At 39.6% G+C, this 13,217-nt stretch overlaps 1 protein-coding gene across 1 annotated transcript; it reads right to left on the bottom strand.

Annotated features, from left to right (window-relative positions):
* On the bottom strand, positions 1-11,348 carry chmp6b (charged multivesicular body protein 6b). Its single transcript, XM_024008355.2, has 8 exons — positions 11,077-11,348; positions 9,605-9,714; positions 5,184-5,271; positions 4,834-4,920; positions 4,037-4,102; positions 3,858-3,938; positions 1,734-1,818; positions 1-1,562 (listed from the first exon to the last, which is right to left on the bottom strand). Exons 1-8 carry the CDS (start codon positions 11,137-11,139, stop codon positions 1,519-1,521), a joined length of 624 nt encoding a protein of 207 aa, XP_023864123.1. The 5' UTR covers positions 11,140-11,348; the 3' UTR covers positions 1-1,518.
* Between the last annotated feature and the right edge of the window lie 1,869 nt (positions 11,349-13,217).

The raw sequence follows: 13,217 nt of genomic DNA, 5'->3' as shown, positions 1-13,217 counted from the left end.
GACATTTCTTTTTTGCTGAGTTTAGTTACTGTCCCATATACATGCACAGCACACATAATAAAAACATGAGACAGCACCCCATTCCACACAATACATTCACTAACCAAGGTACCGCTTATGAACAAGAAAAATACTGCTATTTGCTGCCCTCTAGTGGTTGTTTATATAACATACCGAGTAAAACCAGACTGGCCAAACACTACCTTTAAAAATGCTTGTATTGTTACAGAATAAGAGATTTCGTATAGACACGCCACAGGTTTGTCAATATGATATAACTGCCAAATGGTCTCCAGTTATTATCAAGAGTGTCTCAGAGAGACACTACAGATTAGAGAACAGTAATATATTTTATACAATACATATCTGGTCTGATAGTCCACATACATATTACATCAAATATGTTGGTAATGCTTATCTTTTATATGTAGGCCCTCCATTTCAGATAAAGAAATAATTAGCTCTAAGATAATCATTATATGATATGCCAGTAAAATATTACAGACCCAGGCAGTTAGCAACCCAATATCACACTTCATTGTAAGACAGACCTAATATCATAATACTCACTGGATAGATAGCTAGGATGTCAGGCTCTGCGAGGATGTCTTTGACTGAAATCATAGTCAAATCTAGGCATCCAATAATAACACCAGTGTTGTCTGGTGTTGTCTGTGGGGTACAGAGGTAAGTAAGCCCACTGACAATATACGATTAGCCCTTCCTTTCACCAATGACACTAAACTCATTCCCAAGCCAAAAGGAACTGTAGCTTTAGATTAGTTAAACAGTTTGACAGCGAGGAAGAACGATAATAAACATGAAATGGCTGCTTTAGCAAATAGGTCAGTGCTGTTATAAGGATTCTGTCCCCAAATCAACAAGTTGAAATCAAAGCCAAAGTCAAATGCATTCCTGACAGTTTGGCAGGAATCAAGGCATTTTTAACTAAGATTTCGCATCTAAACAGGTCAGGTTTCTGAAAATAGTCCCAATAGTTATGACTTTGAAAGATGAATGTAGGCTATTCCTCCCAAAGATAATATGTTCTGTGGTCAGATAATAAGCCTAAGTCACAAAAGGTTGAAGGGAAATAAATAAAGTGACATGCATTCATTTGTCCGTTAATCACAATTTTGTTCACAGAAGATAAAAAACACACCTGTCAAGGGACTTAAGCAATAGGCACAATCAAAATAGGCCCTAAACATAAAAAAGAATAGGAAAGAACCTGCAAGCAATGATCTGAAAAATAAGGTCCATGTCCATGGTTGGAGTGATAGGGCTCCTCTGGACTCAACAACCCTATAGAGCCATAGTGGGACTCACAAGGCCAAGGATTATCAGGGCACCAGGAGCATCAGTCTTGACGGTGAGGGACCGGAAGAGATGCTTCTGCTTCCAGTGAGTGAAGATAATCTTTCTGTGGCTGTGTGTTTCTGGTGGCTGGGGCATGAGACCCCTACTAGGGGGATATAGTGGCCGGCGTACCAAGTCCCCTGGCAAACAAACATGTTTCTAGACAGCCAACATCTCCCGTTCTTGCTTCTTCCTCGGTCTCTCTGAAATAAAGACAACCAGACAGACTCAAAATGACTCTTAGTTATCACGTAGTCTATTACAACTGGTGGAGTATTCAACCTAAATCTGAATCCAAATCTGCTGAACACATTTTCAACGTGAAATTAACCCTCATTGTAATTCAGCATGTTGACATATCTGAGGAGTCTAACCTTGACCCGGCTCTGGTTCTTCCTCAGCTGCCTCTGGGACTTCAGGCAGGGACTCATCAGGTACCTCTGGTAGGTCAAGGTCTCCCTAAACATACAAAAACAAATCAAGGTTTTAGAGAAAGGAATAATAAGAGCAAGATGGAGAAATGTGGGAGGGACTTTAGAATGTATATTTCTCTGCTCGTCTACAAAATAGAACCTTCCATTTGTATTAGAGGTCGACCGATTAATCGGAATGACCGATTAATTAGGGCCGATTTCAAGTTCATATAACAATCGGAAATCGGTAATTTTGGACGCCGATTTTGCCGATAAAAAAAAAAAAATATATATATATATATATATATTCTTTTACACCTTTATTTAACTAGGCAAGTCAGTTAAGAACACATTCTTATTTTCAATGACGGCTTAGGAACGGTGGGTTAACTGCCTTTTTCAGGGGCAGAACGACAGATTTTTACCTTGTCAGCTCAGGGATTTAATCTTGCAACCTTACGGTTAACTAGTCCAACGCTCTAACCACCTGCCTCACGAGGAGCCCGCCTGTTACGCGAATGCAGTAAGAAGCCAAGGTAAGTTGCTAGCTAGCATTAAACTTATCTTATAAAAAACAATCAATCATAATCACTAGTTATAACTACACATGGTTGATGATATTACTAGTTTATCTAGCGTGTCCTGTGTTGCATATAATCGATGCAGTGCGCATTTGCGAAAAAGGACTGTCGTTGCACCAACGTGTACCTAACCATAAACATCAATGCCTTTCTTAAAACCAATACACAGAAGTATACATTTTTAAACATGCATATTTAGCTAAAAGAAATCCAGGTTAGCAGGCAATATTAACTAGGGAAATTGTGTCACTTCTCTTGCGTTCATTGCACGCAGAGTCAGGGTATATGCAACAGTTTGGGCCGCCTGGCTCATTGCGAACTAATTTGCCAGAATTTTACGTAAATATGACATAACATTGAAGGTTGTGCAATGTAACAGGAATATTTAGACTTATGGATGCCACCCGTTAGATAAAATACGGAACGGTTTCGTATTTCACTGAAAGAATAAACGTTTTGTTTTCGAGATGATAGTTTCCGGATTCGACCATATTAATAACCTAGGGCTCGTATTTCTGTGTGTTATTATGTTATAATTAAGTCTATGATTTGATAGAGCAGTCTGACTGAGCGATGGTAGGCACCAGCAGGCTCGTAAGCATTCATTCAAACAGCACTTTCGTGCGTTCTGCCAGCAGCTCTTCGCAATGCTTGAAGCATTGCGCTGTTTATGACTTCAAGCCTATCAACTCCCGAGATGAGGCTGGTGTAACCGATGTAAAATGGCTAGCTAGTTAGCGGGGTGCACGCTAATAGCGTTTCAAATGTCACTCGCTCTGAGACTTGGAGTAGTTGTTCCCCTTGCTCTGCATGGGTAACGCTGCTTCGAGGGTGGCTGTTGTCGATGTGTTCCTGGTTCGAGCCCAGGTAGCGGCGAGGAGAGGGATGGAAGCTATACTGTTACACTGGCAATACTAAAGTGCCTATAAGAACATCCAATAGTCAAAGGTATATGAAATACAAATCGTATAGAGAAAAAGTCCTATAATTCCTATAATAACTACAACCTAAAACTTCTTACCTGGGAATATTGAAGACTCATGTTAAAAGGAACCACCAGCTTTCATATGTTTCATGTTCTGAGCAAGGAACTTAAACGTTAGCTTTCTTACATGGCACATATTGCACTTTTACTTTCTTCTCCAACACTTAGTTTTTTGGCATTATTTAAACCAAATTGAACATGTTTCATTATTTATTTGAGGCTAAATTGATTTTATTGATGTATTATATTAAGTTAAAATAAGTGTTCATTCAGTATTGTTGTAATTGTCATTATTACCAAAAATAATAATAATTTAAAAAAAATAACCGGCCGATTAATCGGTATCGGCTTTTTTGGTCCTCCAATAAATCGGTGTTGAAAAATCATAATCGGTCGACCTCTAATTTGTATGAAATAGAACATTCTATTGATAGAGAGATACTGTCCAGGTTGACAGTCTCACGATGAGATGGTTTCTGCCTTGCCAGCCAGTGTTGTTGTTGAGTAATTCAGACTGACCTGAGTGATGGCCTCCAGTTCAGCCAGTATAGCATCTTCATCCTCCTGTGTCAGGGAACCTGCCAGCATCTCATCTATTTCCTGAAGATAGATCAAAAGGTACAAATAAATATCAACAAAATACAGTAATTTCAGTAAGATAGTAACGCCTCTGTAAAAAGAAACAGTGGGGACCTTACCCTCTGGTATTCAATGGCTTCTTGGGTCTCATCCATAATTCTCTCCACATCCTCGATGGACATCACCTAATACGAAAGAACAAAACAGTAAGTACAGGGAAGCCAATGTTTTATCCATGGATTATTCAGGTGGAATGCTATTTGGACTGCAGATGCAATGAAGGTAACTAAGGGCGCTTTCACATATCCCCTGTATGATGCGGATTCTGGAGCATTTAGTAGCCTGATCCATACTTTACTGCTAACAAACCCTGGCTGAAACTAACCCTGGCTGAAACTAACCCTGGCTGAAACTAACCCTGGCTGAAACTAACCCTGGCTGAAACTAACCCTGGCTGAAACTAACCCTGGCTGAAACTAACCCTGGCTGAAACTAACCCTGGCTGAAACTAACCCTGGCTGAAACTAACCCTGGCTGAAACTAACAATGCACGAGTAGCAGGTCCAACATCCAGGACAGGAGTACCAGGTATTAAGAGTCGGTAGCGCAATTCAAGTGAAACTTTGTGCCCGTTACAAGCAAGCTAGCTCGCTAACATCATGTAGAAGGTGTGTCTGACAAGTCGCATCCTGAAACGGTTATTTTCAGGTGTTGTGAAAGCTAAACTTATTCTGTAGAACTCACACAAACGCTCCAAGAAACCGAACGGGGGTACCGAAATCTATATGTGAAACTCCCTAAGCAACCTATTTTTCTTACTGATGGCTTATGGAAAAACACATACAGTATGCTACCCATCTATGTCATAGGGAAGTTGCATAGAGAACATACTGAGATCTCCGAAACCTTCACATACCTCATGCAATGACTTCAGGCAATCGTTTCCAACTTTAAGGCCTTCAATGACTTTCATCTCAATCTGGGCAAACTCAATGTCTTGACACTAAAGAAAACAAGATTAGAAAGCATTAGTTGAGTACAGGTGGGTATACACTAGGAACCAAATGGAAGCAAACAGAACGAAACAGAGGGACGTATCTAAAAAAACGTTTGGTTTTGTTGCAAAGCGGTTTCTGTTGCAAAACGTTTTTTTTTTTTGTTGCTACGATGCAATACATCCCGTATTACAGTAATGAATAAATTACCATGTTATACTATTCCTGGTGGTGTGAGAGTGAATGTTTGAAAAATGTTTAAACTATTTACCATGCGCTCCAGGTTGCTAATCTGGTTTTCCGTCTTGTCTAGGAGCTGGTCCTGGTATCTCTTCTTTTTGAGCAAGAGGAGGGCCTTCCTGTTTGAAAACAAAATACAGAAAGGTTAGAAAATGCAATACAATATCCTAAATTGTAAATAACATACATACACAGTACACCAGTCAAAAGTTGACACGCTTCTCATTCAAGGGTTTTTCTTTATTTTTACTATTTTCTAAATTGTAGAATAATAGCGAAGATATCAAAACTATGAAATAACACATATGGAATCACGTAGTAACCAACAAAAAAAAAGTGTTTAATGAAAATATATTGTATATTTGAGATTCTTCAAAGTAGCCACCCTTTACCTTGACAGCTTTGCACAAAACATTAGTCTCAACATCAACAGTAAAGAGGTGACTCCGGGATGCTGGCCTTCTAGGCAGTTGCAAAGAAAAAGTTGCAAAGAAAAAGCCATATCTCAGACTGGCCAATAAAAAGAAAAGATTAAGATGGGCAAAAGAACACAGATACTGGACAGAGGAACTCTGCCTAGAAGGCCAGCATACCCGAGTCCCCTCTTCACTGTTGACGTTGAAACTAGAGGTCGACTGATTAATCGGCCGATTTCAAGTTTTCATAAACCTGATTATTGCATTCCACAAGGAAACTGTGAGGCATGCTGACCACCTGTTACACTAGTGCAGCAAGGAGCCAAGGTAAGTGGCTATCTAGCATTAAACTTATCTTATAAAAAAATATTTTAAAAAATATTCAAATATTCACTAGTTAACTACACATGGTTGATGATATTACTAGGTTAACTACCTTGTTCAACTTTGCATATAATCAATGCGGTGCCTGTTAATTTATCATCGAATCACAGCCTACTTCGCCAAACGGGGGAAGATTTAACGAAAGCGCATTCGCAAAAAATTATAATATTTTTTGCATTTTTGCACGAATGTACCTAACCATTAACATCAATGCCCTTCTTAAAATCAATACACAGAAGTATATATTTTTTAAACCTGCATATTAAGTTCAAATAAATATGTCAGCAGGCAATATTAACTAGGGAAATTGTGTCACTTCTCTTGCATTCATTGCACGCAGAGTCAGGGTATATGCAACAGTTTGGGCCACCTGGCTCTTTGCAAACTAATTTGCCAGAATTGTACATAATTATGACATAACATTGAAGGTTGTGCAATGTAACAGCAATATTTAGACTTAGGGTTGCCACCCGTTCGATAAAATATGGAACGGTTCCGTATTTCACTGAAAGAATAAACGTTTTCTTTCCATAATGATCGTTTCCGGATTTGACCATATTAATAACCTAGGGCTCGTATTTCTGTGTGTTATTATGTTATAATTAAGTCTATAATTTGATAGAGCAGTCTGACTGAGCGATGGTAGGCAGCAGCAGGCTCGTAAGCATTCATTCAAACGTTACTGCGTTTGCCAGCAGCTCTTAGCAATGCTTAGCATAGCGCTGTTTATGACTTCAAGCCTATCAACTCCCGAGATTAGGCTGGCAATACTAAAGTACCTATTACATCATCCAATAGTCAAAGGTATATGAAATACAAATGGTATAGAGAAATAGTCGACGCGTCATAATTCCTATATTAACTACAACCTAAAACGTCATAACTGGGAATATTGAAAAACTGGGAATATTGAACCACCAACTTTCAAATGTTAGCTTTTTTATTTTTTTTATTTTTTTTACATGGCACACATTGCACTTTTACTTTCTTCTCCAACACTGTTTTTGCATTATTTAAACCAAATTGAGCATGTTTCAATACTTATGAGACTAAATAGATTTTATGTATTATATTAAGTTAAAATAAGTGTTCATTGTTCATTCAGTATTGTTGTAATTTATTACAAATATATATTAAAAGAAAAAAAAAGAAAAAAGAAAGTCGCCGATTAATCGGTATCGGCTTTTTTTGGGTCCTCCAATAATAATCGGTATCGGCGTTGAAAAATCATAGTCGGTCAACCTCTAGTTAAGACTGGTGTTTTACGGGTACTAGTTACGGGTACAAGCTGCCAGTTGAGGACTTGTGAGGCGTCTGTTTCTCAAACTAGACACTAATGTACTTGTCCTCTTGCTCAGTTGTGCACTGGGGCCTCCCACTCTTTCATATCTGGTTAGACACAGTTTGCGCTGTTCTATGAAGGGAGTATTACAGTGTTGTACGTTAATTTCCGTTTCTTGGCAATTCCTCGCATGGAAAAGCCTTCATTTCTCAGAACAAGAATAGACTGACGAGTTTTGAGCCTGTAATCGAACCCACAAATTCTGATGTTCCAGATACTCAACTAGTCTAAAGAAGGCCAGGTTTATTGCTTCTTTAAATCAGTACAACAATTTCCAGCTGTGCTAAAATAATTGCAAAAGGGTTTTCTAATGATCAATAATTCATTTAAAATGATACACTTGGATTAGCTAACACAACATGCCATTGGAACACAGGAGTGATGGTTGCTAATAATGGGCCTCTGTACGCCTATGTAGATATGTTCCCAGCTACAATAGTCATTTAAAACATTAACAATGTCTACACTGTATTTCTGATCAATTTGATGTTAATGGACTTTTTTGCTTTTCTTTCAAAAAACAAGGACATTTCCAAGTGACCCCAAACTTTTGAATGGTTATGTAGGTACAGTTGAAGTCGGAAGTTTACATACACTTAGGTTGGAGTCATTAAAACTCGTTTTTCAACCACTTCACAAATTTCTTGTTAAGAAACTATAGTTTTGGCAAGTCGGTTAGGACATCTACTTTGTGCATGGCACAAGTACTTTTTCCCAAAATTGTTTACAGACAAATTATTTCACTATCACAATTCCAGTGTGTCAGAAGTTCACATACCCTAAGTTGACTGTGCTTTTAAACAGCATGGAACATTTCAGAAATTATGTCATGGCTTTAGAAGCTTCTGATAGGCTAATTGACATTATTTGAGTCAATTGGAGGTGTACCTGTAGATGTATTTCAAGGCCTACCTTCAAACTCAGTGCCTCTTTGCTTGACATTATGGGAAAATCAAAAGAAATCAGCCATGACCCCAGGAAAAAAATTGTAGACCTCCACAAGTCTGGTTCATCCTTGGGAGCAATTTCCAAATGCCTGAAGGTACCACGTTCATCTGTACAAACAATAGTACGCAAGTATAAACACCATGGGTCCACGCAGCCGTCATACCGCTCAGGAAGGAGACGCGTTCTGTCTCCTAGAGATGAACGTACTTAGGTGCGAAAAGTGAACATCAATCCCAGAACAGCAAAGGATCTTGTGAAGATGCTGGAGGAAACAGGTACAAAAGTATCTATATCCACAGTAAAACGAGTCCTATATCGACATAACCTGAAAGGTTGCTCAGCAAGGAAGAAGCCACTGCTCCAAACCGGCCATAAAAAAAGCCAGACTACAGTTTGCAACTGCACATGGGGACAACGATCGTAATTTTGGGAGAAATGTCCTCTGGTCTGATGAAACAAAAATAGAACTGTTTGGTCATAATGACCATCGTTATGTTCAAAGCAAAAAGGGGAGGCTTGCAAGCCGAAGAAAACCATCCCAACTGTGAAGCACGGGGGTGGCAGCATCATGTTGTGGGGTGCTTTGCTGCAGGAGGGACTGGTGCACTTCACAAAATAGATGGCTTCATGAGGGAGGAAAATTCTGTGGATATATTGAAGCAATATCTCAAGACATCAGTCAGAAAGTTAAAGCTTGGTCGCAAATGGGTCTTCCAAATGGACAATGACCCCAAGCATACTTCCAAAGTTGTGGCAAAATGGCTCAAGGATAACAAAGTTAAGGTATTGGAGTGGCCACCACAAAGCCCTGACCTCAATCCTATAGAAAAGTTATGGGCAAAAGTGAAAAAGCGTGTGCCAGCTGGTCTACAAACCTGACTCAGTTACACCAGCTGTCAGGAGGAATGGGCCAATATTCACCCAACTTATTGTGGGAAGCTTGTGGAAGGCTACCCGAAACGTTTGACCCAAGTTATTAAACAATTTAAGGGCAATGCTACCAAATACTAATTGAGGGTATGTAAACTTCTGACCCACTGCAAATGTGATGAAAGAAATAAAAGCTGAAATAAATCATTCACTCTACTATTATTGTGACATTTCACATTCTTAAAATAAAGTGGTGATCCTAACTGACCTAAGACAGGGAATTTTTACTAGGATTACAAGTCAGGAATTGTGAGGAATTTAAACTGAGTTTAAATGTATTTGGCTAAGGTGTATGTAAACTTCCGACTTCAACTGTATGCATGTATGTATCTATGTATGCATGTATGATCATGACAGCTTTCAATCTCAAGCGTTTTAAAGTGACATTTACTTTAGGCATATGTCTTATTTATGGTGAGAGAAGGTCCTTACTCTTTCTTGCCATCTTTCAGCAGCTGCTTGGCCAGATTCCTCTCTTTTTCCAGCTGCAGAGTGATTCTCTTTTGGTACTGCTTCAACTTATCTCTCTGCTGTTTCAGTTGCTGGAATGGAGAAGACAGAAATTTTAATGTGATTGAAATGAGTGGTATTCCAACAACGCTAAATCGCTTCAGTTTGCTGTCTAGCTTGCCAGTATTCAATTGAATTGTGTTAGCCCTGGTTAGTATGAGTTGTCAGACTGCCCCTAACCTACCAGTGTGTCTTAAACAACAGTGTGAGTAACAATAGTGTTATCAGTGGTTTACCTTCAAAATAAGTCACATTGAATATGATGCAAATGCATACAATTAGTGAAATGCTATATCTGGATGAAATACCACTGAAGGTTGGGATGTTTTAAAAATTCAACAAAAGACAAAGTTAAATTCACATTTTTTACATCAGTTGAAATTGCACTGTGGATGTATTAAACTTCATCATTGCATTGGGGGCATACTTCTAGTTCACTGTACAGCCTTACCTATGGATTGTGGATCAATGAAAATGGGGTAACAGTCTACAGTAATGTTCTGTGGATGTCAATAAGTATAGAGTTTAAACAAATATTAGCATCGTAGCTCTTATTGCAGGACTTTGACTGTGGGAAATGACCGCACTATCCAGCCTATTGTGCATATTGACATGTGGGTGTCATTTGAGTAGCATGATACACCATTTCATTGAGTGTTAAGTATGCTCGATATGTAATTCTACAGTCTAATACAGGAGAACGCTACTTGCCTGAATGCATAGGCCAACTGTAAAGTTTGGAGGAGGGGCTGTTTTTCATGGTTGTCCTTAGGTCCAGTGAAGGGACTTTTTAACACTACAGCATACAATGACATTCTAGATGATTCGGTAGTTTGGGGAAGGCCCTTTCTTTTTTCAGCATGACAATGCCCCCGTGCACAAAGCGAGGTCCATACAAAAATGGTTTGTCGAGATAGGTGTGGAAGAACTTGACTGGCCTGGACAGAGCCCTGACCTCAACCCCATCGAACACCTTTGGGATTAATTGAAATGCTGACGCCGAGCCAGGCCTAATAAACCAACATCAGTGCCCGACCTCACTAATACTCTTGTGGCTGAATGGAACCAAGTCCCTGCAGCAATGTTCCAACATCTAATGGAACACCTTCCCAGAAAAGTGGAGGCTTTTATAGCAGCAAAGGGGGGGACAAACGCCATATTAATGCCCATGATTTTTGAGTGAGATGTTTGAGGAGCAGGTGTCCACATACTTTTTGTCATGTAGTGTACTTTGCAGATCTAACATTCTAAAACGATTCCCTATCTAACTGGGTAGTGTGGGTAGAGAGCCAACTGGAACATATTTGTAGTTAATTATAGTAACTATGATAGCAGGCTGACTTGCTAAATAGTTGGCTAAGGCTAGCTAGCTACAGTAACGTTAGGCTACTCACCAAAACGGCTCTGTCCTGCTCTGTGACTCGCGTGCGTCTCTTTCTGCCGAAAACGTTTCCCATTTTGATTCCGCATCCCCGCCACTCTGTGCAACTAAAGAGTCGACTTGTAAACAAGTCTATTTATCAGAAGAACATTGCGTAAGCCTACAATTAGTTTGTAGATCGGTCGACTGCCTAGATATCTTATTACTTTTCTAGCTTATTTCAGCGAAGCTAATTCTAAAAACCACACCCCTAAAGTCAGGAAGTACGGCATTCAGGTATGGACAATTGAAATAGTAGGATTTTCTCGTTTGGGCAAGTCTGTCCTGCGCCTCCTTGTTCTTCTTTTGTGATTGGGATGGCGGATCGCATCCAACTTTTATGGTGCTTACACCGCCACCTACTGTACTGGAGTGTGAGGCCAGTCACAGCCTACCTACTGTGGCAAGAAAAAGTATGTGAACCCTTTGGAAATACCTGGATCTCTGCATAAATTGGTCATAAAATTTGATCTGATCTTCATCTAGGTCACAACAATAGACACAGTCTGCTTAAACTAATAACACACAAACAAGTCTACATGCTCATGTCTTTATTGAACACACCGTGTAAACATTCACAGTGCAGGGTGGGAAAAGTATGTGAACCCTTGGATTTAATAACTGGTTGACCCTCCATTGGCAACAATAACCTCAACCAAACATTTTCTGTCGTTGCGGATCAGACCTGCACAACGATCAGGAGGAATTTTGGACCATTCCTCTTTACAAAACTGTTTCAGTTCAGCAATATTCTTTGGATGTCTGGTGTGAACTGCTCTCGAGGTCATGCCACAGCATCTCAATCGGGTTGAAGTCAGGACTCTGACTGGGCCACTCCAGAAGGCATATTTTCTTCTGTTGTTGATTTACTTCTGCGTTTTGGGTTGTTGTCCTGTTGCATCATCCAACTTCTGTTGAGCTTCAACTGGCGGACAGATAGCCTAACGTTCTCCCTCAAAATGTCTTGATAAACTTGGGAATTCATTTTTCCGTCGATGATAGCAAGCTGTCCAGGCACTGAGGCAGCAAAACTCCCCCAAACCATGATGCTTCCTCCACAATCATTTACAGTTGGGAGGAGGTTTTGATGTTGGTGTGCTGTGCCTTTTTTTCCTCCACACAGTGTTGTTCCAAACAACTCAACTGTAGCTTCATCTGTCCACAGAATATTTTGCCAGTAGCGCTGTGGAACATCAAGGGGCACTTTTGCAAACTTCAGACATGCAAAAATTGTTTTTTTTGGACAGCAATGGCTTCTTCCGTGGTGTCCCCACATGAACAACATTCTTGTTTAGTATTTTACATATCGTAGACTCATCAACAGAGATGTTAGCATGTTCCAGAGATTTCTGTAAGTCTTTAGCTGACATTCTATGATTCTTCTGCGCTGTGCTCTTGCAGTCATCTTTGCAGGATGACCACTCCTAGGCAGAGTAGCAACAGTGCAAAACTGTCGCCATTTATCGACAATTTGTCTTACCGTGAACTGATGAACATTAAGGCTTTTAGAGATACTTTCGTAACGCTTTCCAGCTTCATGCAAGTCAACAATTCTTAAATCGGCAGTCTTCTGAGCTCTCTTTTGTTTGAGGCATGATTCACATCAGGTAATGCTTCTTATGAATAGCAAACTCAAATTTTATGAGTGTTTTTTATAGGGCAAGGCAGTTCTAACCAACATCTCCAATCTCATCTCATTAATTGGACTCCAGGTTAGCTTTTGGAGAAGTGATTAGCGTAGGGGTTCACATACTTTTTCCAACCTACAGAGTAAATGTTTAAATTATGTATTCAATATAGACAAGAAAAATACAATAATCTGTGTGTTATTAGTTTAAGCACACTATGTGTGTCTATTGTTGTGACTTAGATGAAGATCAGCTCAAATTTGATAAGCAATTTATGCAGAAATCCAGATAATTCCAAAGGGTTCACATAATTTAATGTACAGTGGCAAGAAAAAGTATCTTCATTGGTCCTGCTCCTTTAAGAAAGTGAAATAGAGCCCAAGACACCACTTCCCTTCCCCCCACTATACCACCCAAAACCCAACCCTATCCAGTCACTCTGACCCTTTCACACAATCTCTCAGCATCTCAAATAAAATTGTATTTG

This window comes from Salvelinus sp. IW2-2015, linkage group LG18 (genome assembly GCF_002910315.2).
Source record: "Salvelinus sp. IW2-2015 linkage group LG18, ASM291031v2, whole genome shotgun sequence".
Lineage (NCBI taxonomy): Eukaryota > Metazoa > Chordata > Actinopteri > Salmoniformes > Salmonidae > Salvelinus > Salvelinus sp. IW2-2015.
The sequence above is the reverse complement of the archived record's forward strand: the minus strand, read 5'-3'. Positions and strand labels throughout refer to the sequence as shown.

Coding starts and splice junctions, on each gene's coding strand:
- chmp6b (XM_024008355.2), bottom strand. CDS start 11,139: ATGGGAAACGTTTTCGGCAGAAAGAGACGCACGCGAGTCACAGAGCAG. Junction 4,921..5,183: donor TTAGCAACCTGGAGCGCATG/GTAAATAGTTTA, acceptor TGTTTTCTTTAG/TGTCAAGACATTGAGTTTGC. Junction 1,819..3,857: donor AACTGGAGGCCATCACTCAG/GTCAGTCTGAAT, acceptor TTGTATGTTTAG/GGAGACCTTGACCTACCAGA.